Here is a 26,247-nt window from a genome sequence, read left to right as displayed (position 1 = left end):
CTGATATCCATTTCAAGATTAAATGTAATGATTATTATAAATCTCAGGTTTTTAACAGCCCATTCTGCTCGTGTGGATTTAAAAAGACGAAAGTAAAAAAAATATGTTCTGGTGATTTAAAGGAAGTGTTTAGTACTTAAACATCAAGTTAATTATAAATGCGTCCAAGTATTTATAAAGTGTTACAGGCTGTAAACACGTCAATGTGTTTAGTACTTAAACGCGTCCAAGCATTTATAAAGTGTTACATGCTGTAAACACGTCAATGTGTTTAGGCCGGTTTTTTTTAATTACTTGGATTACGGAATCGCCGCCGGAAAAAATCGGAATTTTGAAAAAAATTAAAAAAATCGCCGCCGGAAATTGTCGATTCTGACTACCCCCAAAAAAAAAAAAAAAAAAAAAAAAAATGTGCCTATTGTACAAAAAACTCTATATTGCGCGCTGTCCAGGCCTGTAAACCATAGTATTAGTACTGGATTGATCGAACGACATGACTTAGACTGGCGACGACTACAGACTGTGCCGTGCGGGCCGCGCGCAGCCATGTATGGTGCACATGGTGAGTCCGTGCACAGACCACACGTGGCCGTAAATATTGTGCATGGCCAGGCCGCGCGCTGTCAATGCATGCAGTGTGCAATGCATGCACTGTGTTAGGTCGTACTGCAACAATGGCCGACCACGCCGGGAGATCCGTTTGTCTTCTCGTGAGGGTGCGTGAAGGGTCCAGACCTACTACAAGAAGGTTGATTAAATGTTCCCCTTCGGAAGTCATACGTGACGTCATATGTAGGACGGGGATAAGTCCGTCGGACAAAGATATCAAAAGGGTATCTGCGGCGTCCACAGAACAGAACGAGTGAGTCAGAGAAAGAGTTTATTCTCACCGGTTTATTGTACATGAGCGTGCGTTGTGAAGGAAGAAGAACACGCGGTTTAATTTTATGATAATGTGTGCATGTACTTCCAGCGTAAACGTACTAATAGCATTTTTGTATACAAGTATGGGGAGGTCAGACGGCCGTTTTAATGTTTATTTTGTACGTACATACATCGTGCACATAGTTATTATTATTTATTCGGCCATCAACAAACAATGATTCAAATGAATAGCCTATAGTATTTTGGGAAAACAAATAAGCAAATATTAAACTGATAGGGGGACCACATAGCAGGCAAATTGCGTCATCGCAGCCAGCAGGCTGCAGAAATGTGACTCGTGGTTTGTGCTCAAAATTGCGGAGAGTGATCGATCACTATTTGAAACATGAAAGTGATGAAGCTAGTTTTCGAGGGAGTGGTAATTCATCATGAGATAAGATCTCTTGATCAAACTCGTGCTGCTTTTTATGGAACTTATTAATAATAGTGTGGAAGGGATTAGGAATATTAGTTGGGAGGGCGAAAGAGATGAGTTTGTATTAAAACCTTTATTTAAAAAAATTGGAAACAAATATTGGGGCTTACACTTTAAAATAGCCCTGTATCAAACAGGTATTTTTGGAATATTGTGATAAATAGGCATATTTTATCTTTTTAAAACAAGTTTAATTTTTCGTTTTATTTGACAGAAAGTGTCTCATGAATGATGGGGAAGGCAGTTTTGTTTTTATTCGAGCTGAAAAACAAAACGATGACATAAAATACAATTGTGTCAATGTGTTGTAATTTTAATATCAATTTATTTTCTTTCTCTTTTGATGCTGCAATCTTTAGGTGATGCGGTAAGTTTTAAAAAGCAATGTAAGCTTGCTAGATTTCTGATTTGCTCATCGTGTGCCTTTCTTTTGCTCCTTTCTATTGTATATTTATCCTAGTACTAGCACATTGTTTTCATACCAGATCTGTCTGAGTGATGGATGCCACTAGTAGTTTAGATGCCATGTAGTGAATATGCTAGCCATCTTCAAACATATTAATTGCCTCGCTTTTGTCATAAAAAAGCACTTTTGTTTTCTGTTGCACATTTAATCTGCTGTGGTGAAGACCGGTGCAGTATTTAGATTTAAGAAAACAAGGAATAGTTCCGAAGAACTTTCAAGTGATCTTATTCATATCAAAATAGTTTTTCAACATTGAACAAGCAAACATATACATCGGGCTTTATTAGTGTGTATGGTAAAAGTTTGAAAAACCATGAAACATGACTTAGCCTCCATTTTTAAAACGAGGCAAATTTCAAACAAATCATCTGCAAATGCATCTTTGTATATGGGCTTGTGTGCTTCTCCTGCTTCTGATCTGATGAAGATGCTCTCTTTTTCAGAACTTTTTTGTTGGAAAATTGGCAGTGAAAACAAAAGGCATGAAGGATCACAAAAGGATTGAAGAGTAATTAAATTGATTGAGTGTTATTAAAGGTGGTGGGCTGCTTTTCACTTTTAACAATTGAGCAAATGCTGCATTTTAATATCGCATATTAATACTTCCATGTGTCAATTATGTGCCATATTTATTGTTTTGGGTAACTAGTATGCATCCCGCAAAGTAGACATAGCACGTTAATATTTAACTGTCGATAGTCATTTTTGCCTTTTTAAATGCATCAGGTAAAAATGTTGCTACTTTTCTATATTAAAGAATGAAAAAAAATTGGCTGAAAATCAATTACCTGTAATGTAGCCTCAAATTTTGCCCCAATGCATAAAAAATCACTAGAAAGGTATTTATGAAAAACGACTGTTTAATATTAACCTGATACATTTAAACAAAATAGAAAACACATACATCTGTGAGTTTCCATTTAAAGTGTGTTTTCATCATTAAAAACAATCACTATATTCACTTTGATTGATTTCATGTATCATGCAAAGCAAATGGTGTGCTGCTTCATATTTGACTGTGTTTTGATTATACATGTAGGCCAGCATGTAAGTATGAGATGTGTAAATAGGGATCGTTGATAATGTTGCAGATTTGCTGAAATAGATGTTACCCTTAAAGTGGAAGACCTAGTGCTTTTTCAGTATAAAGTGCTGGACATCATATGCGAGGGGCAGCATGAAGAACAACATCCAACGAAGTCAGCTTTCACGGTGATGATGCAAGCTCAGAAGGACTGTTCGCATTTGCCGTCCAAAAAGTAACGTTGATTTAACTATTTGCTTTTGTTTCTTTGGAATAATTCAGATGTGTTTCAAGAAAAAAAAGCAACATCTTGCTCAAAAATGTATTTATATAAAGTTAATCTTCAATACAGGTCTGCAGCAAAGATGACATCGGTTGACAGATTGCACAATGCCTGCATCGATATGCTATCTGAACAAGGAGTTGGGTGGACCAAGGCTGATGCATCCGAGCGTGGCACAAAATTTGTGAAAACCCTGGTTGATACACTCTGGTATGTTGGCCTACATTTAAAACGAACATGTACTTTAACCTCTCTCCACATAATTCGAAACGAAAACTACAATTTTATTTAAAGGTTTCTTTTACCTTGTACAACAAAATATAGTTTGGAATGATACTTAAGAAATTCTACTTTGTTGTCTTTCAGGTACATTGATTTCCATCACGGACAATTTGCGGAGAGGAACTGCCCCATACCGAATATGTTTCAGAAATTCCATGGGTATTGTGATCCCAAAGTACTTCACCGGCCTGCACCAAAGGTGAATTTAAGCGTATGACTTAATTTTATGTTATATGGACAAAAAAATAACATTTAAAGACAAGAAGACAGGTTAAATTGATCACCTCATAAAACCTACATTCTTCCCCCAAAACAGAATAAACATTTTAATGTACATGTACTCAAATTCCAACATTAATAAATGGCCTTGATTGAAATTTACTACTCCGATATTTATTTTCAACAAACCTTTGGTACTTTGCAGATCAAATATGCCGAATTGAAGTTGCATATTGATACATGGTGCAACATACTTCTACAACCATACCTGAGCGAGAACAGGTGGCAGTTTGTCTCCCAGAGTCTGTCAAGTCTAGTAGAAAGCATGCAGAAATACCTCGTGTTTCTGTCCAAACAGGTAGAAAGAAATGATGCCCACCATGTTGCTGAACAGCCTGTGCGATCCCCAGACAACGAGTTTACATTCCAAATTACTGAAGGTAAAAATGTCTGTTTCATTTCTATGTATCTTGCATTGGAATTAGGCCTACATATTTCTAGCTTCAATGGTTGCACAATTTATTTTGCGAATAGGGGCCTATAAGTACACATTAATCTTTGTAAAAAAAATACCACTTTTTGATACGGAATTAAGTCTAAACTAATTACAGAATGTTTGTAAATGAATGAAAATGAAAGTAAATTTTGCTTATACAAATTGTATTTTTCAGCATCTAGACATGTTCCAGTACAGTATCGCGATCTTCAAACGGCTCTTTCTGGGGTTGATGAGTACGTGCCAATGTCTCTGATACGGTTTGAGCCTGAGGATCGTTACGAACGAAGAAAGTGGGTTCTTCAGCTTGCCTTGGATGTACCTTTTGCCATGTGGACTTACTACCAGGGAAATTATCTTGGTAATTTGACATACATATGGAGGGTTCCTTTCAAGAAAGAGCAGCGTATACAAGAGCGCGACATGGATCTAATCGGTCAAATAAAGCTGCATATCCCAAGGTACTCAACAAGGGCAATGCGAAAAGAATTCATCGACAGATACATGCAGTCAGCAAAAGTAAAACCAGCCATCCTCCGAGATATGTTCAGGTTCATCAAGGAGGATGCATCAGCCTCTGAAACGTCAAACCAGACAGCAATAGACCAGCGTGTCCTCAGGTTCATAGCAGATAGTGATGAGCCAGACCTGTTCTATGACCTGAGGTCCATGAATGGAAATGCGTCGTCGACAAAGTTCGACGTATTTTGGGAAGAACTATCAAAGTTCTTGGATGAAGTCTGTGTTGTCGACGATCGCAGGCATGACACCCAACTGTACATGCCTTTTGCAGTAAGTGTAGCTGATTTGAGACGGCAGATTATGGAGAGGCTACCTGCAGATGCAAACATACCAAGTACCAGCTGGATGAGGTTTGGTCTTTCTTGTGTACATTTAAAGCTGTCTATTAAATGTTGTGTTCAGCGTGTTGTGTTTTGTGGGATCTTAGACTGATCCTTAACTCTCAAACTGTATCGAAGCATCAACAGACATTAATATTTCATACTGAAAACTAATTTTAATACGTTAATTGGGATTTTGTTGCTTTGCAGGTTTCAATTTTGGCCATCAAACCCTCACTCTAACGCTGCCGTGAGATACACGGGCCGCTTTAATGTGAAGTATGCCGTTCAGCAGCGTCTCCTCCGGCAAGAACATCCAGACAGCAAGTATGCTGGATTTAACTTCAAGTTACTGAAGGTAATCTTTAGCATAAGATTTATCACTTGTAACTATTCACAGACATGATTTTGATGATAAAAGGCATTTAAGTATACATGTAGTGTGAAAAGGAAACATTTTATGCTGATCCTGCAACCATTTTTTAAATGCTATGTATTTTTTTATGAAGTGCTTCCTCTGGATACGGTATCAATGCGTACGCTTACCCCCACCATCTAAACATTTATAGGGGCGGACATTCCTATAAAATAAATCACCATGTACATGTACATGTATAAGCATTTTTTTTTGTTTAATGCAGGAATTCGCCGTAAAATGGAAAGATCATGCAGTCTTCCTATGTCTGGATGACAAAGCCGTAGTTCCAGTAGGTGAACCTCATGCACCGGTTTCAACTGGAGTGCGTGCACACGGCAAATCCCTCACCTCTGCAGACCCAGAACGTGCCACCAAGGCACTTGACCATGATTTCCATGTCTGTGGTCTTGTCCCATCAGTTACATTTCATGCAGATATTCCAGAGGGGCCAAGGGACAGCTTCTACAATGGAGATGTTTATGTCAGAATCAAAAACAAGGTAAATTTATTTTACGAAACGTTCGTTATACTTTTGTTTAGGGCAAACGTATGTCTTCACTCTTGAGTCTATGGAAAACAATCCGCCATGTAAGTTCAATAACATTGTGTTTTTTCCTTCAGATTTTTGAACCATCAACAGCCCAACGACATGCATGTGAAGTTATTGACTTGTTAAGGGAGCGACACTGCGAGGATGGTGTAAACCTCGACAAGAGTATTCTTATCAACTTCACCGATGGAGGGCCCGACCATAGAACAACTAACCCATCAGTGCAGATAGCAGCTATAGCTCTATTTATTGGTAACACACTCTGAATCTCATTTGATAGTACACTGGGACTAATTTGTTGCTTCTTTGTGAGTTTACAAGTGTACCTAAATTTATTATAATTGTGTTAACTTTGTATTTATTTTTGCAGCATTGGATCTGGACATGTTCATACATGCAAGGACAGCTCCTCATGGTAGTTATTTAAATCCTGCAGAGAGGATCATGTCACTACTCAACCTGGCATTGCAGAATGTGTCACTAGCAAGAAACGAAATGGCCGCAGACTACGAAAAAATAATGAAGCGTTGTAACGGTCTAAAATCTACAAGGAAAGAGGCTCACGATTTGCCTTCATTTAAGACAGCGTTGCTGGAATCGACAAGTGAAGTAAGCACCTTTACTTATATTTTAATAAATAGATTTGTAATGCGCAGTAATGTAGAAGCTGCAGAATATTAATGTCCTATATTATATGATTATATTTTTATTAGCATTGTAGAGTGTTTAAGTCCATAAATTTAACCTAGATACCCGCCCTTCCCTTTTTTCTTACTCTTTCGGATTGTCCTTTGAAGGTCGTAGAAGTGCTCCAGAAGCGTTTTGGAAGACTTCAATTCAAAGAGGCCCAAGTGAACGTGAAGAAAGCGCTGAGTGACGAACAAATTAACACTATTGCATTGGAAGAAATGCTAGGTGTTGTTTCGCAAAATGCACGCCTAAACTGGTCACGGAAAGAAATGGAAAAAGACCTAATGTTCTCCCGTTTCTTTCAGAAGCACTGCAGAAGGAGTCAATATGCGTTTCAGGTAAATATCAATACGCCTTTTTGGAATAGACCTGTGTACTGATATGATGCATGATGGAAGCAATAAAAGTCATTGTAACCAAAAGGTACAATAACTCTATTAGAAGCAGACTACGCATAGTGAAGAAGTCGACAAAATTCACAATCTTTTCAGCGATCAAAATCGTTCCTCTTTAGTTTACGATGTATATAGTTTTTGACCAGAACGGGTAGGCCTATTCATGTTTGATGTTTGGTACTTACATTTATAGACATTAATGCCACACGTACTGATTATTTAAGCTTCTTTGCCTTTTGTACTTCAGGTGAAAAAATGCAAGCTGGAAGAAGTGGACAGCTGTGCATATTGCTACCTCAACCCTCCCAGGATGTCGGACGATCTGTATGGGGACCTGAAATGGTCGCCAGACCCCGTTCTTGCCCCTGATAATGAGCACTTTCTCCCATTTTCTGTGGTATATGGCACCCCTCAATTGTCCCCTGACGTGGACATGCCATCAAGACAAGGGCGTGTCGACGTCACAGAAAATGACAAGAGCAACAAATCTCTACTCACAAGAGGTGCATTCATACAGCATCCATTGTTTGTACATGTACAGTATACATGTAGTTTAAAATTTAAATTTGAATAATTTATTTAACCATGGGTTTTATTTTGGTCAAGTTAAATTGAAAGTCCAGTGCTACAGAAATTACATGTACATATACGCCTGTTTTTGTTTTCTATGTGCACATTCAGAGAAAGCAAGAATGCACGTATCATGCAGGGAATGTGGAAAGCGTCGCCTTGTCTACTCGGCCAAGAAACCTTCGTCCCGGGAGAGAGACGCAATAATTGACATGGAGGACGAGTTGAGTTACCAATGTGGTAACTCGCTCTTTCCTCCAGGTCATGAAAAGCACAGCGTACATGTTTCAAGAGAGTCTATCACGTGTTCCAGCCAAATAGAAACGGCATACTACACTGGTATGTACATGTAATGTCATTAATGTTTTACATTAGTGTACACACCTTTCTCAATTACATTTTGGAATGCGGTATTAAGCCCGTGCCAGGCCAAAGATGATCTGTGCAACCGTCAGTCTGCTTTAAAACGTGTTTAGCGCGGGCCCGCTAATGCATGAATTCCGTTTCTTTCTTATTCCCAGTTGTTGGACAGTACTTCGGCACAATCTGTGTATACTGTGGAGAAACGGACGTTGATGAAGACGACCACAGGTTGACGGAAGCCGCGCAAAAGTTTGCATCAGTGCGGCCGATGTGCCAAAGCTGTCTCGATATTGGGAAGCCACTAGTTACTAGGGGAAAAGTGAAGTAATTAGCTGTTTCGCGCACAGCGGGACCGCTTTTGTTTCTCTGATTGTTTTTCTTTTTCCACTAGGGAATGGTGCTAGTATTATAAACAAGTGACGTCAGGAAGACGTCATCGACTGTTGTTATTGATTCAGTGAGTAATTTTGTCATTTCTTGAAACACATATAAGCGAATATTCGATCGTAATGAAACTAGTTGGGTTGGTAGGAAATTGTACTAATATCCCAAATGTGAAGTGATGTCACGATGACATCATCAACTGATTTGCTATTGATTTTTGAATAATTAATTTTGCCATTTTGTGTCAAACGTAACATAAAATGCAAGCTTTGGAACTTTTTGAAACATACGTGAAACAGCTTAGTGTTTGATATTAATTGTTTTGTGTAGTGGTCCCAGTTTAGAGATTTACAATTACGATGTGTTTCAGTTTTCTGATTGGTCTACAGGAAAAGGTAGTTTTTTTAAGTCCAATTATAAAGAGTTTTTCATTTTTGTTTGGTGACCTCGTTGTTAATGCATATTCAGCGGTAGTCTGGTTCTATGATTGCAGTATGGGACGCCTATCATGCATTGCAATAGGAACCAGATCTTCCATGTCTGCTATGTTGAAACATTAGCGTAAAATACAAACTAGCGTTGTCTTTGATTTTGTTTTATTGTTACACCGACTTTGTTATTCCTATATATTCTTATGTGTATTATACTCTGATTTTGCTTTAAACGTCTAATTTGAGAAAAATTGGCTAAAGTTGCGTCAAGTTTGAGGTGTTTGGTGCTCGGGTCGCAACATTTATTATGTAGGGGTGAGTAAAGTCGTACCTTTGCACCTTTTGTGTAAAATGTGTATTTCTATTGTTCTAAAGGAGATGTTTGGAAAGGCGTTGTTAGAAATATATACTTTAGATATTCTGAAATTACGGGTCACGTTCTGTTCAACAGTACATGTACAGTGAAACTATACCGCTCCCCCGTAGTGAATAGTGGTCTAGTCCTCTGACCTGTTTGGTGCATGCATGGAATCGGACAACCTAGCTAGCTATGCACTGTACTGGGTCACGTCATGTACGTTCACGATGCCACAGCACCCGGAACCTACAGTCTACGCGTTTGTTATGAGCCACGGTTTTTCATTTAGTTGCTGCCATTCTTTGTACACAGAGCATTACAAAACTCATAAAATATACGCCAGTACCAATTATTGCACAGGTTTGAAGAAATAAAGAAAGGAAAGGGCCGTTGGTCACTCCATGGTCACTATTTCTTTGAAACCGTGGTTTTGAAAATGCAGTGACTGTTCATTCTCGTGCCCGTTTTTGTTTCTTCATGTCTCTATGGGCGCCGCCATGTTGGATGATAGGGCGCCCCCATTTTTTTTTTTTTTTTTTTCATTTCCCGCTCGCCGCCGGAAATGGGGACCCAAAAATTCCGTAATCCAAGTAATTAAAAAAAAACGGCCTTATGCTATAAACACATTGACGTGTTTAAAAGTACATTGTGTTTAGAAAGTAAACAGTAAATAAAACATGTTCATATGTTTATGTGTTTAAAGAAATAAACGTTTAGTGTTCAAATATAAACATGAGTGTTCAGTGTTTATTCATAAACGCGTCAAAGTGTTTACAAAGTTTTACAGTTGTGTGTTTATATTAGTGTTCAGATGTTAAACATAATGTGTTCAGTGTTTATTTATAATCGCGTCAAAACGTTTATAAAGTGTTACAGATATGCGTTTATATATGTGTTTAGAAGTTAAACACACGGTTTTACAGTGTATTAGTGGCGTAGCAAGGATTTTTTTCCTTGGGGGGGGCTGCTTGATTTTCTCGGGGGCTCCAAATTATTGCTCAATCCAGTGGCAGACCAAGGATTTCAATGGGGGGGGGGGGTCATTGGCGTATTTCTTTTCATTTCTGAAATCGTATCAGGCCGTTTTCAGAATACCAAAACAGTGTTCTGGACGGGCAAAAACTCTGGCAGAGCGGCAGACAAAATGCAAGCGCAAAGCCCCTAAGCCCCTGTCACACTTGTCCGAATCGTCACTCCGTTCATGTTCCGAGTAAAACATGGTGGATTCGGTGTTTAATCGGTTTGAACTGAACTCAAACGGATTTCCCTCGGTTTTCCACGCTATATACTCGTGTACGTTCGGTGATGCACTGAGTAACTCGGAGAAATTATTGAACCTGTTTAATAATTTCTCCGAATTGTCGCGGCAACCTCAATACGGACGGTATCCGGTATACACACGGAATATGCACGGAATACACACTGTACTCATTCGTTGCCATTCGTTGCAATGCGGAATAGGTACGGAAGAGTACGGATCAGGCCTCCGATTCCGATCGATAACCGTATGTATTCAGAGTTCATTCCGAACCCACACCATTGTAATGCCGATCAAAAAACGGACGCACCGAATATAAACGGAATGTTCGGAAAGCGGTCGGTCTTGAGATCAATGAGTTTGGCATGTCCGGTGATGATCGGAGAGGTTCTTAATATAGACGGATTGCAATCGGAATAGCAACTTATTAGATCTGGAATAAAACCGGATTATGATCGGTGTCTTTTCATTTCTGGCTGGTTTTTGATATTTCTCTCCGAACGTGTCCGAATTAATAATATTTGAGATCGGTTTATGAACGGAATTATAGATTCGGACAAGTGTGACAGGGGCTTTACGGCGTGGGGTTCCGGGCCCGCTGAAGGGCCCCGGGAAATGTTATTTTCTTTTTCCTAAAAGTTTATTTTCCGGGACGCGAAGATTTTGTGGGGGGGGGGGGAGGGGGGGGGGGCTACGCCACAGCTTACTAGTGCTAACATCAACCACTACATATATTGTTCTCTAGCAGATAGTCTTACTCAATTACTCAAGTTGTGAATTTAAAGCATTTTTCAAGGCAGCTCAAAATACTGACTAATTGACTTTTAGGAAAAAGGTAATATTCCGTAAAATCCCCACAATGCACAATTCCAATATTTATTATATTTTCATTGCAAGTTGAATTATATGTTTTGTTGGGGTCATAATGTTCATAGCCTTTCTTTATATGTACATACAAAGCAATTGTTTCCTCAAGGCTGAATCTTGTTTTCTTTTTTACCTTTATTCATAGCTCAGCTTAAAGGCACGTTTTCACAAGTTTTGATTTAGCTCACTACTCAAGTAACCAAATGTTAGTTCTAAAAATATTTTTTGTCACGATACCTCTAACCGATTCCAGGCAATGCATCCTCGTAAACAAAGGTCTTGTTGTCCAGTAAGGGCCTTTGGCGCAAACGGGATCTTAGTGGGCCTTTTTGATTCTTTTCAGTGGCATCGTCGACTCTTACTTCAAACATTTCCTCGGGAAGAATTTTGTTAGCATCTAGGCATGCCTCAATCCCTGAAAAACTTAAGTAATTTGAAAAACAATAACTTTGATAAGAACTTACTTGAAACTGAGTTGAAAGGTTGGCATTATTTAAGTGTCTCCCAAGATTTCAGGTGCATGTACAGAGGAGGCTTGGGGTCCAAACCCCCCAGAGGTTGGACCAAAAAATTTTTTGTAAGTTAATTGCGTAAACAGAATCACCAAAATCTGAAATTACAAGGGGGATATATCCAGAAATAGCAGTAGGAGTAGTGTAAATTATATTTCTAATGGGAAGGCTCACAACCCCCTCAAAAATTTCGCTCCTTCAGCGCTCACCCTCACCCAACACCCTCACCCACCCACCCCCCTCCGGAAAACAATTCTGCGCACAGAAAAACCTGGTTTTTGAGCATTCTCTTTTCAAGAATTAAGACCTTCTAGCCTTGTGAATGTGAAACTTTTCAGTACTAAATTGTTTTTCGCATACCAATTGCAAAAGTGCAGTCTATATATTTCTCAGTTGACATGCTTTCTAATGATGCCTCGGGTTTGGCATCAGTAAGCATCATTGTCTTGAAATTGTGCAAATTGTATAATTTAATTCATTTTCCTACTGAAGAAAATTTACACAGATTCATATTCAGTCACTGAATTTAATTCACGATCATGGTTAAAACATTTAACAGCCCCCCCCCCCCCCACTTACGCCCACATGTGAAGGTTGTTTGGGGTAACCTACATGTACTAAACATTTTGGACAAATGTAGGAAGAATTAAAACATCCAATCCCCCCCCCCCCCCCCCCGCAAAAAATCCTGGACATTCAGCAGCTATAATAAAAGATGAATCATTAAAGAAAATTATTATTTTTAACCCTTAACAGCAACTTTACTTACATTTATAACTGACTATCCACAGACCAGCTGAAAGGCCCATGAGATATTTCAGTAGGTATAAATGGAGGTCACCAGACTTTACCCCTCCAAATGATCCCCTTCTCCCCCAATTACCCACCTCTCCCCTCCCAAATAGATCTCCCTCTCCCCTCCCAAATAGATCCCTCCCCCCCAAATAGATCTCCCCTCTCCCCCATATATATCTCTCCCAATATCTCAGTCTCGGAATCAGGTAAAAACCGGGCCCAATATCTCTCGTATTGAAAATCTCTCTCTCTCACCAGCCGGTGAGACTGATTGCTTATAAATCCAAAAGTCTAAACTCTTTAAATTTTTTTAATTTTTTTTTATTGATAAATATAAATGATGAATACGATCAGGCCAATCGTTAAGGGATTCTCTAGATGGAATAAAGCCACGCTGCGCGATTACGTCCAGCGATATAATATACCGTACAATCTAAATGTTGCTATTACGCGTAAAGTCTACATCAACGGGATAAAAAAAATACAAAGCTCAATTTAAAAACTTGAGGAAAAAGACGCTACTTGAGATCAAACAGATTGTAGACGATTACGATCTAGAATATAACCCGTCGGGTTATAAAGGTCGATTTCTGATAAAAAAAAGATTTACTCTCGGCGATTCAAAACTCTAGGCAACCCGAGGAGGCTGAGTTTAGAGCGACGAGGAGATTTCAAAACAACTTTAGTAATTGGGAACTGATTCCTTGACTTTTTAACGACGATTTATTCAGATATTTTGATAAGCACGAAGATCAAATTGTAAATAAAATCAAGTCAGAATTGAGAGAGCTAAGAGGTTTAAAAAAGAGCTCACAATCAAAATAAGATACGAAAAAAAAAAACCGGATGGTACGACCGAAACGATCGAAGCTATTCATTTTAGCGATCAGAGAGTCGTTTTATATCAAAGTTAAATAAAACAGCTTTTAAAAGAAGACATCAACCAGCTATTTAGAAACGATGAAAGGTATACGAACCAAGGATCGGGTTGGGTTTAAAAAAAGATAATGGCGTTGTACATCAAAATCAACACGTTTAACCCCGTGAGGGGTAGTTCTTACATTGAATTACCAAAATGTATCAAACAGAAAACGGTGATGATAAACATTAAAAACAAAGACGACGAGTGTTTGAGATGGTGTTTAAGAGCTGCTCTTGGCTTGTATACGGATAAAGTAAAAAATAACATTAAAAAACGATCCCTAATATAAAATTCATAGAGAACCTGTTGTATACACCAAAGACGACAGACTCAAATTTAAAGGCGTAGACCTTCCAACACCGATCGACCAGATACCAATGAGGGGGAAATATATCCGTTATACGTGTCTTCTGCCCTCACTGCACGTGTATGTGCGCAGCTATGCAGAGGCTAAAACACTCTCCTAATGAGCCAAAAATGGACTCTAGTGGAGTCTGTAAATTAGCTGTTTATTGGAAGTGGTGTGAAACTGCAATTTAAATCATACAGAACTCATTTTGAGTTTAAACAATAAAGTACAGAAGATTAATTGAGTGTTCATTAGTGTGAGGTGATTACATGAACTATCTTAATTGACCACTAATGAAAGAGACGAAAATACAGGAAATGGCCCAAGGACTATGACAAGTCTACCCCAAGAATCCAAAATCTGAGAATAAACTGGCTGGAAATACTCCCTTAAATAACAGAGAAATTACAATAAAGAATTCAGACATGTAAAAGTAGACGAATCCCCCTCAAATTGACATGTAAGCGGGATGAGAAGGAAAAACCATGCCCTCAAAATGTCCACAAAAACCCATTCAAAATGTACATGAGACCGAACACGTTTATGTACACGTGTCCGTAAATAAACGACACTAACTTTAAGAAATAGCCCCCAAAAACCCACAAAACAGTGATCAAACTAGTAAAGCTTATACATTACATGATCAGAGAAAGATTACTTACAGATTGTGCTGATTAAGGGGATTGGATTACTGGTAAAACCTGTCGAAATTACTGATTTTCTAGAGCACGATTGTGATGAATAACTGATCAAAACGATGTCATGAAAAAATACGCATGAACAGCAGAGGGCGCTATACACATTCTGGAACGGCTGCCGAAGGCAGAACAACGTGTCTAAAAACTACAAAGCAGAGTCACGACCAATCAATCTGTTTTTGTTTTCTGAGGGTGACAAGCATCACTACTGCATGCTGGATAAATAATTTTTCGAGATGGATTTTCAACGTTACAAAACATAAAAGTAAGAAATATTTGTGTCGAAGGTGCCTGTGTCATTATAGAACGCAAGTAAAATTAGATAGACACATTACCGATTGTAATGGTATAGATACACATCCGTCATTGTATTTTGATTGTATCCGTAGATTGTATTTCCTACCGCTAAGCGAAAATATGTAAATAACGAGTGGATAGTCGACAAAAACGATGTGCCAATATTATAATTTAAAAACTACAGGTTAAAACAAAAAGCACCGTTTGTAGTTTACGCCGAAAAAAATCGGACGATAAAAAGGACAACACGCAAAAGACAAACATTCACAAAGCAAGCGGTTACTCGTTGGTAGTGATTAGATGCGACGGCACCAATGCGTATCAAGAGACTTATAGAAGTAAGATGCTGCATCAAAGTTTGTAAATATAATGTTAAAAATACAAAGCGACATACATTGCATATTTAAAAAACCCCAACCCATGAAATTTAACGAGCGAGGTAAAGAACATCATGATAAAACAAACACGTGTTGGATTTGCGAAAAACCAATTAATCCCAATTACTATTATTATTTTTATTATTATTTATTCCACCAAAACAATACACAATGAACAAACACGGTATGAAAAACAAAAACTAAACAAAAATGTATGAAAGCTACGAAATACAAAATAAAACAAAATAAGCACAAAATACGACATTGTATAAGTGTAAGTGTTAGTGTAGGGGCCACAAAAACAACGCATAATATGCAATGAAAACATACGAAGACAATATATAAAAAGACGATATGTGGGTCAGGGGTCACAACTGTGATGCACCTGATTATTTTACAGTGCCTTCACCTGATTATTTACTTACGTAATTGCGGAACGAGTACATGTGCTCCTTAATCCGAATTCACTGTATCCCTTGGAATTTGATTATATAACCCAGCCGTATTAATTCTGTATAAAACCCACGGTCTAGCCCCACGCTGGTTGTCTTTGTTCCAGAGGCGTGTGGTCACCATAGCTCCCTGTAGACTGCAGTTTGTGTATTTATGGATTCGGTCTTGTTCTGTTTAATTAATAAATTATTTGAGTACGGAAAAAGTCTGTGTTCACCGTCTTTAATTTACCGAGTCCTTCATAGTTAAAATTGTCAACTTGAATCCCGGATGGCCGATTGAAGTTCGTCCATCACATATGGTGGAAGATCCGACTCTACACAGCATGGCGTGACCACACGCGGACACAGACCCGCTCGTCTGTATGGTATGGTAACTATACAATGTAAATATTTGTATTTGTATGTAAATGTTTGTATTTGTACAATGTATAAATGTGGTTAATACAAAAATAGAAAAACCCGTACTCTGTATTTAGTCTACACGTGTTAAATGTAATTGTTTCAAGATGGTTAGTAAATATGAGTGCAAGTTTGACGACACATATTCAGGAACAGAAGATCTCGACCTTTTTCTTAATAGATTCGAGACATACGCTAAATTGCGAGATTTTGCTAGCGACAAAAAGTCTTTTAAAAGGTCCAGCCGCTGTTTGTTATTCTGGTTTGTCAGACAGTGATAAAAATGACTTTTCTAAAGTGGTCACTTCCCTCAAACAAGTATTTGAAGGGGATAGCGCTAGATGGGTCCGCGAAGCAAAACTTGCTGACCGTTCACAAGGCGAATCTGAATCAATTGATGCTTATGTAACTGACATTCTTCAATGGAGTCGTCAATTGAAATGTTCAGAAAATGAACAAGTAGGTAGATTAGTTCGGGGATTAAGACCCTCGCTTAGAGCATTTGTCATTTCTAAGCAACCTACGAGTATAGTAGACGCTATTGATTTTGCTAGATTAGGTGAGAGTATTGATAAAATCTCAAATTCTACCACGGTGACAACTAGTGTTGTTAACACAAATACTGATGACCAACTTCGTCAAAATTGAAGAAAGTATCAACAAGATACAGTGTCAATTAAATCACATTGAAGAAAAAGTGAAGTCGGTCCAAAAATATCCCAAGGGCCCTGGTCAGTCAAATTACAGAAGGCCAAAACAGTCAAATGAACAACGTGTGCCACTTTCAAGGAATGTGAAATTTGACGGTATCTGTCATAGATGTGGAAAATATGGTCACAGGAAGGCTGATTGCTTTTCAAAATTTCACATTGACGGTCATAGGTTAAACTAATACAGCCATCTACATGCCAAAACAAAGGGGTCAAAAACAAAAATGTAGGTGGCAAGTCCTTGAAAACTGATGATCCCGTTGAAATTGACTTGACCAACAAGAGTACTATTCCAATTTCTATTGGTACAGATACTGTAAATTTTTTAATAGATACTGGTGCAACAATTAATCTAATATCAAATCAGTATTTGAAAACAAATCAGCCATTGACAAAAGTTCCTATGTGTGACTCGAACATTGGTTCAGCAAAAGTAGCAGACGGAGGAAAACTTGTAATTATGGGTTGTATTGATGTTTCAATTGTTATTGCTGGAAGACAGTTCACTGTGCCATTTCATGTAGCCCAAGGACTAAGTTGTAGTGTAATTTTGGGTGTGCAATTTTTGAACGCACAGAACGCAACCATTGATTTTGGTAGATCAAAATTGAAAATCCATAGAAAGAATCAGTTGCGAGTTTCTAAACAGGTTAATATCCCAGCTCGATCACAAACGGTTTTCTATGCCAAGGTTAAGAATACCATGCCTTCTGGTATTATTGGTCAATGTAACACTGGACGAAATGTCCAAAGTCTTGGTGTATTAATTGCTAACACGATCTCTGTGACTCGGAAGTCAGAATCCTGTAGTAATGTGATTGTAATGGCAATGAATCCAACGGATAATCCAGTAACACTGTACCCTCGTACTAAAATTGGGACTTTCTGCATTGTTAATGCGAGTGAAATCACTAAGTTGACCAATTGTGATATTTCATTTGTAGAGTGTGAATCAGAGACTGAAAATCCCTATGAGTGCTATGGCTCCTCAGATGAAATTTTGAGCAAGGTAGACGTGGCAGAGTCTTTAAAACCAGATCAGAAGGTCCAAATAAACACGCTACTCAATTAGTATTCTGATATTTTTCAGACTAAGGCCAGTAAACCAGGTGTTTATAACAACATAAAACATGATATCAATACTGGAAATAATTCACCAGTTAGATCACGACCATATAGACACTCACCGCTCTTGCAACAAACTATAAGAGAACATGTTCAAAAGATGCTTAAGGATGGTGTGATCTCTGAATCCACTTCCCCGTTTGCAAGTCCCATTGTTATGGTGAAAAAGAAATCGGGTGATTATAGATTCTGTGTAGATTTTAGATCTTTAAACCGTATAACCGAACGTGACACTTTTCCTTTGCCAAATATCTCGGATACGTTTGACAATGTTGGTATGCAATGGCCATTATTTTTTTCCACTCTAGACATGGCCTCAGGCTATTGGCAAATTGCCTTAGAAAACGATGCTAAAAAGAAAACTGCATTTGTCACTCAAGATGGTTTGTTTGAATTCAATGTTATGCCATTTGGTCTTCACAATGCGCCTTGTACTTTTCAAAGGACCATGCAAGAGGTTTTAAGAGGATTGCATTGGAAAATCTGCTTAGTGTATTTGGATGATGTAATCGTTTACAGTAATTCCTTTACTGATCATCTAAAACATTTGAGACAGGTATTTGACAAATTCAGAGAAGCCAATTTGAAACTTAAACCAGAAAAGTGTGCTTTTGCTAAAGATAAGATCAAGTATCTCGGCCACATAGTCAGTTCTGATGGAATTGCAACCGATCCAGACAAGATCAAAGTTGTTAGTGAATATCCAAGGCCTAAGACTGTCTCTGAAGTGAGAACCTTTTTGGGTTTTACGGGATATTACAGACGGTATATTAAGGATTATAGTAAGATCGCTTGTCCTTTAACCGCTCTAACTCTTAAGAATGCAAAATTTGTATGGACTCAAGAATGTGATGAAGCATTTCAGTTATTGAGACAACATCTCATAGAACCACCAATCTTGGCATTTCCTCAGTTTGACGGTTCTGATTTTATTTTGCAAACTGACGCAAATACTAAAGGACTTGGTTTTGTTTTATCACAGGTACAGAATGACAAAGAACGTGTTATAGCATATGGTGGTCGATCTTTATCTGCAGCAGAACGGAATTATGCAATCACTGAGTTGGAGGCATTAGCTGTAGTTGAGGGAATTAAGAAATTCTCCTCATACTTGATCGGTCCTCGCAAATTCTCTGTCATTACTGATCATCAAGCATTGAAGTGGTTATTTAAGGATAAACATTCCTCAGGTCGTTTGGCCCGTTGGTCACTGTATTTGCAATCATTTAATTTTGATATTGTACATAGACCAGGAACCAAACAGGCGAATGTTGATGCACTTAGTAGATCTCAAGTACCCAACGTTTATGTTGATGATAACATATCTATTAATTTGCAGTCGACTGAAGATCAAGAGTCGTGTTCCGAGGAACACATGGTAACTAGTTGTAGTGATTTCAAATCTTGTCCAACACCAGAACCTCGTAATATCAGGTATCAGTACAATAAGCGTATTGGTCAAAAGATGGAACAGTATGTAACTAAAGTGCCAGATGTTCACGATAATCTTGATTTGGATGAAGTTAGACAAGAACAACAGAATGATGCTTCTGCAAAATCTATCATTGATCTTCTTGAATCCAATATTGTGCCAACAAATGACAAGGAAGCTCGTAAATTGTTACTAGAAGCTAACCAATATTTTGTGTATGATGGTATTTTATATCATGTATGGTACACCCCTAGGTCACACAAACTACCTGAGCGAGACATTGTTCAATTGTATATACCAAAGACTCTAGTAGATACTATTCTTTACAATTGTCATGATCATGTACTGTCGGCTCATTTTGGATTCCATAGGACTTATAGTAAAGTCAGACAAAAATACTATTGGAAATTCATGCATAGAGATATAGATAATTGGGTACGATCTTGTGATTCTTGTGCTAAGACAAAAACTCCTAAACATAAGGTCATTGCTCCACTCCTTACCATGGAAACTACTGAACCATTTGAAAGAGTTAGTATTGACATTTTGGGACCACTCCCTGTAACAACTTGTGGTAACAGATATGTGTTATGTTTTACAGATCATTGTACGAGGTGGCCGATGTTAGTTCCTATACCTACCATTGATGCAGTGACTGTTGCCACAGCTTTTTTTCGAGAAGTTGTTTGTAATCATGGCTGTCCTCGCATGTTACTTAGTGACAGAGGTTCAAATTTTTTGAGTAAAATTGTAGCTGAGGTCTGTAAATTAATGCGAACTGATAAGATCAACACAAGTCCATATCACCCTCAATGCAATGCGGTGCAGGAACGCTTTAATGCAGTTATTCTTGACACAGTCACTCATTATGTTAACAAATTTCAGACTGATTGGGACAAATTTATTCCAGCGATTCAATTTGCGTACCGTAGTACACCAGCAGACAATTCTGTGGGTTTTAGCCCATTCTTTTTGTTGTACGGGCGAGAGGCTGTGTTGCCCATAGATGTGTCGCTTTGTCCAAAACCACAGTATAAAGATCGCACTGTGAGAGATTATTTACATGATCTTATTTCACAACTAGAAGTGACAAGAGAGATTTCTAAACAGAATTTGAAGTTAAACCAGGCCTCTATGAAACAACGTTATAATAAACGTACTCAGAGTGTTCCTTATCAAGTTGGTGATGTAGTATATTTGTATATTCCTACTACTCAAAAAGGACTGTCTAGGGAACTTTCTCAGTTTTGGTGTGGCCCAAATTTGTTGGTTGAACAAACTGGCCCTGTTGATTTCAGAGTTCGAAATCTTGAAAATAACAAGTCACTCAAAACCCCTATCCATGTCAACCGAATGGAATTTGCTTATGATAGATTTGAGCGACCAACCAACGCAGAAACACCACCAGATCTTCAACAACAAAAACCAATTTACGATTTGGAAGATAAAGATTTGCCAGAATCATCTTTCGCACCTCTAAAAGCAACTCAAACTCAAGCTAATAATAATCAGATTCCAGGAATTCCAAGTTCTACTAAAGCTCAAAAAGAGTATGAAGTCGAAAGGATTTTACGTGGAAAGTTTCTAAATAACAAATTGTACTATCTAATCAAATGGAAAGGTTTCGCAAAAAGTAAGAAAGTAAAGAACTTGGGAACCAGCTGAAAACTTAAACGAAACTTTGCATGATTATTTGAGAAGTAATCCAGTAAGGATTACGGGTAAGCCCAATAATTAATTTGTCTGTATATTTTTATGATTGAGTATTGTCCACGAGGCCTCGGCTCCACGTAGTACTACAACAAGACCAGATCTGGAGCAGTGTCTGATGTCCTACCTTAGACGTTGGAAACCAATGAACCGCGGCATCGAACTTCCCATACGCGAAGGATGATGGAATATCAACAGACGTGTTGGACAACTGACAAATATTAATTGATTTATATTGTATAATTCATATTGATTTATGTTGTATAAAATTATTCAATGATTGTCCTTTAATGTGAAATTGGCAGGAGCCAATTTTAAAGGAGGGGCGTATGTGATGCACCTGATTATTTTACAGTGCCTTCACCTGATTATTTACTTACGTAATTGCGGAACGAGTACATGTGCTCCTTAATCCGAATTCACTGTATCCCTTGGAATTTGATTATATAACCCAGCCGTATTAATTCTGTATAAAACCCACGGTCTAGCCCCACGCTGGTTGTCTTTGTTCCAGAGGCGTGTGGTCACCATAGCTCCCTGTAGACTGCAGTTTGTGTATTTATGGATTCGGTCTTGTTCTGTTTAATTAATAAATTATTTGAGTACGGAAAAAGTCTGTGTTCACCGTCTTTAATTTACCGAGTCCTTCATAGTTAAAATTGTCAACTTGAATCCCGGATGGCCGATTGAAGTTCGTCCATCACACAACTACTCGAGCAACTGTCAGTGCCAGAAACCCAAAAAACCAAAAATAGAAAAACAAATAAAAGAACATCAGTACGAAAACAAAAATGGATTTATCGAGTCTAAATGTCTCGAATGCAAAAAGAAATTTAACAAATTTAGAAAGGTGAGAGTTCACTGCCACATCACGGGTAGATATAGAAGTGCCGCGCACCAGGTTTTACCCCCATAGCGGTCGTCTTTCACAATCTGCAAATTTACGTCGCTCACTTGATCATGCAGAGTATTTCAGAGTACGATGACGAAAAGGAAATACAAGTTATCGCTAAAAATTCGGAAAAGTATATTTCGTTTTCGATCGGATATATGCGATTTATAGACTGTTTATTTTATGGCGTCTTTGTTGGATAGATTATCTAAAGCTTGTCCTAGAGAGTCGTTTAAACTACTCAGAGAACATTTTAATCGTCAAAACATCGACTCGTTGGTACAAAAAGGAGTTTATCCATATGAATACAGGGACTCGTTTGACAGATTTCAAGAGACCAGCCTACCCCCATCAGTGATAAAGTGCCTTGCTGCCGGGCTTTGGCCTTAAGGCTGGACTTTAGGGCCTTGGCTTCGAGGCGTGAAGGCAAAAGCCTTGGCGTTGGCCTTGAGGGATCAGTGCCTTGCAATTTTGAGTCAAGGCTCTTCAAGGCCCATAGATCTTTACATTTTCCAGATAAATCTGTTTGAAATTTTGCTGTTGCCATTTTAATCGTGTTACCATGGAGGAGGAAAACACCCTATAGATTTATGTGTTGGGCACACTTCAACTTTTATAGCATCATATTTTGTTACAATTGTAGTATATTTGCTGCAACAATATTCTGTACACTTGAAGGGCTAATGAGATGATCACTTAAATTGTTTACAATTATGGTATAAATCTGATTAGTTGTATATGTCTCCCTGATAAGTGCTAAAGATTTGCATGTATCTGTATTAGATAATGCCAATATTTCTGACCATGTTGGCCCAGCAAATAAACATTTTCCAATTCAGTTTTCTTGGATCCCCTTTTGTTACACTCGGGAGAATTGTGCGTCAATATATCGTTATTTTGTTTTAGTTAAACCATATTCATGAAGACCTGAACTTATACTTTAATAGATAAAATGCAGCCATAAAAAAAATGTATGCGAGCATGTTGATTACAATTAAAGACAAGTTGTTCTTCTTAATGAGTGATTCGTGATGATGTGTCATGTGATTATAATTAGTTCTATATTAGTAGTCATTTTATAAAATAGGGCCTTGGCCTTATTAATCGCAACTTTTCGTCGTTTATAGCCTGGATCACGCCAGGTAATCGCTCGACCCATTGCCTATTTCTACTCTCGGGATTTAACATTTCTTGAGCGTACTGATGACCAAACAATCTCTCGGCTAGCGTTCGATTAAATCTTTCTACGATACCCTGCGATCAGTGGTTTTATGGTTCACCTTCTATAATCGCAACGTTTTTTGAGGTCATCAATTGTTTAAAAGCGCCTTTAAATTCGGTACCAGCGTCTACTCTCACGTTTTGGGGTAACTCAAATGAGATCTCGCGTAAATCTTGAAGATAGAATCTCTGGTGGAATCCGCCGTTTTAAAAACCAAAGGTACTGCTTTGTGGTATCGACTCGCAACGTCAACAGCCGTCAAAGCGTATTTATAAGTCTTGCGTTTTACTTTATCACAGGGTAGGTATAACACATCCATTTTGGTGAAAGTCGTTTGGTGTTTCAAACTCTTGCGAAGTATATACTCGTTGGCCTGGGTACACACACAGGACCCGGTAGATAAATTTGCCAAATCGCTTATTTTTTAAGCCAATCTCTGTTTACCTTTTCATTGATTTTGGGTTTTTTTCGTGTAAATGGTCGACGGCGCTTTCACCTCTCTAATAACCGGTTAGGCTATAATACAGTTTAGATAATGTTTTCATATTATTTAATATAAAAGACGTTTATAATAATATGGCTAGCGTTGCTATGATGATAGGAGGAGCGATCGTCAACGCCTTAGCTTTTACGGATTCAAACTTTTTATTTTCAAAATTCAACCAGAGTGATGCCGACAAGGAGCGTAAGAGACATGATTTAGCGGAAGAACATCTCTCGGTCGCCAAAGTTCGGTGGGAACTAAAACGAACGAAATATCTAGAAAGCAAAATGCTTCTAAAGAAACATTTTCCGACGTAGACCGAGCGTTGCGTTACTACAACGAGGCGAGTGGAGAATCTACCGAACTACCAGTAGGACTGCAACGCGAACCCAAACTCGAAGATTTTTACGAGCCTAGCGACCAACAAATAGAAAGAGAACTCACGTTTATCGCGGGAGGAACGCTATTGGCTTACAGATACCTTTAATTTTAAAACTCTTTATAAATAAAATGAATGCGTATGGAAAAAAGCTCAATATCCCAGCAGGCTAATAAGAATACCCAGATCTATCAAGGGTGAGAGAAAAAAAGGTGGTCATCACCCAAAATCCTAGTAGTATATCCGCGGGGCAAACGCCGAGGGTTAAGTTTCCTCAATTGGGCGTACACGATGTTATCGTACCTGGCACTTGTAAACTAGCTTTCTCTTTAGAACTCGAAGGTGGAAGCGACAACAATAGAACCATTTTTGGCAATTTGGCTAGAAATTTAGTCAGCGAAATCAGCGTCAGACTTCAAGGTCACGAAATCGTGAGCTATCGTCACACCGACGTGTATCACAACTTTAAAGACAATTGGCTCAACAGCTTGACAACCGGAAACATGGCGTACTTGGGCATAGAAAAAGAAAACGTGTCCAAACTAAGAACTTGGGCTCAAGATGCTAACGCAGGCGCCAGCAACGGTGAAGATCAAGCTATCGCTTGAACAGGTGACTGTAATACAAATGTTCAGGTTTTACAATCCGTACGCTAGGCATTTTATCTTAATTGAATGCAGTTTATGGATATTTATGAGGAATTCTATTGTACACAGTGTGTCATCAGTCATTATGTTGAAACAAAATGTAAGACGCACGTAAACGCAAACCAGCAGTGCCAAAATTTAACTATGTCGATATAAGCAACTCTTGCACAAGAGGATCTGCAGACAACTCATAATACAGAAAGAGTTTGCTCAAGCAGAGATCAGGTGTCGTCATAATCATTATCAGGCGATGTGAAAGTATTAACCACAAACAATACTGCAGATAGCAGGGTATGGGACAAAAGGCACTATTGCCTATACTGTATGACATCAACACCGAAATTACCAAGGCACTTGCAGCATGACCACCCAGAGGAAGTTGAGGTTCAACAAGTTCAAAGTCTCCCACTAAAGTCTCAAAAACGCAAAGTGGTACTAGACCTAATTCGGAACAAAGGAAATCAACAAAACTTGGGGTCTTGAAAGCCAATAGTGGCTTTTTGATCCCGTACAAGCGGCCTAAGCATGTAATAGACGCCTGTAACAAGTGCTTCGGCTATTTTGTAAGGTCAGATATGTGGAAGCATAGAAAGTCCTGTATAATGAGGATTGAAGGGCAGCCAGAGGGAAGGTCACTGTTTCCTTTCAGAAGAGGTTTCCACTCTTTTGAAAGACAAAGTAGCAACATTTGCAATAACAAATTACACTGCACTTTTCGGCAACACAAAAGTTTCAATAACAAGTGAAGCGTTGCCCATGCTCAAATACATCGGTTGAATTTAGAAAGAAAAAAAATGGACAGGTATTGACGCAAAAAAAACAACTTCGGTCTCAGCATGATAAAGAGTGAAACTGAAACAGTGCAGTCTCCAACCGAGGTCCTTCATGGTGCAGGCACAAGATGTAATTTATTCAGGCCAAAGATAAAATTTATGTCAGAATATTTGAATAGCTCAGATAAAAAGGATACACTTGTAGACCATGGGACGTAACAGTGAAATCTTTGTAGAAAGTCATATTTGTGCTCTCCGCCTTGCTAGTTGACAGAACTCTCACAAATTGATCTTGAGGATATACTTAACAACATTATCAATGTTCATTTTTGCAAAAGTGACACTTTTGAAAATAAATTCACTTAAAAATTTTGGGGACGTAATTATGTGGGGCGAGTTGGTATTTCTCGCCTAGATTTAATGAAAAACATTCCCCAAACCCACTTCGTCCCATCCCTCTCTCTCACACCAATGTATTGATTCATACCAACTTGCCCCCATTGCACACTAAAGCATCCTGTAAAATAATGGCACCAGGTGTAAAGTCATTTTCAAGAAAATTATATTTTTGTATACATTTCCAACGGTGGTCGGTCGACCACCGTTGGAAAAACCTAACTATTTTTCAATTACTGCTTCAAATTTACCTTTTTTCAGTCCAAATTTTATTTGCTATTTGTTACATTTTCATTAAAGGGTGCCGAGCAGCTAAAGAATGGTTGCCTCACCTCACAATTTTCTGGCATCTATAAATTGATCCATTTTATTTGTAGTGGAGTCAGGGAACCAAACTTCTTGAAAATGTTTGTTGTT

General features: G+C 38.4%; 1 protein-coding gene across 1 annotated transcript; it reads left to right on the top strand.

Annotated features, from left to right (window-relative positions):
* Positions 1–730: 730 nt before the first annotated feature.
* Positions 731–9,745, top strand: LOC119734068. Its single transcript, XM_038207433.1, has 14 exons — positions 731–1,727; positions 2,918–3,085; positions 3,203–3,343; positions 3,500–3,614; positions 3,840–4,074; positions 4,306–5,002; positions 5,183–5,330; positions 5,614–5,889; positions 6,012–6,192; positions 6,311–6,549; positions 6,738–6,968; positions 7,273–7,528; positions 7,707–7,934; positions 8,117–9,745. Exons 1-14 carry the CDS (start codon positions 1,723–1,725, stop codon positions 8,284–8,286), a joined length of 3,090 nt encoding a protein of 1,029 aa, XP_038063361.1. The 5' UTR covers positions 731–1,722; the 3' UTR covers positions 8,287–9,745.
* The last annotated feature ends 16,502 nt before the right edge of the window (positions 9,746–26,247 follow it).

The sequence above is a fragment of the Patiria miniata genome, unplaced genomic scaffold (assembly GCF_015706575.1).
Source record: "Patiria miniata isolate m_02_andy unplaced genomic scaffold, ASM1570657v1 HiC_scaffold_26, whole genome shotgun sequence".
Lineage (NCBI taxonomy): Eukaryota > Metazoa > Echinodermata > Asteroidea > Valvatida > Asterinidae > Patiria > Patiria miniata.
This window is presented reverse-complemented; position numbering and strand designations above follow the sequence as displayed.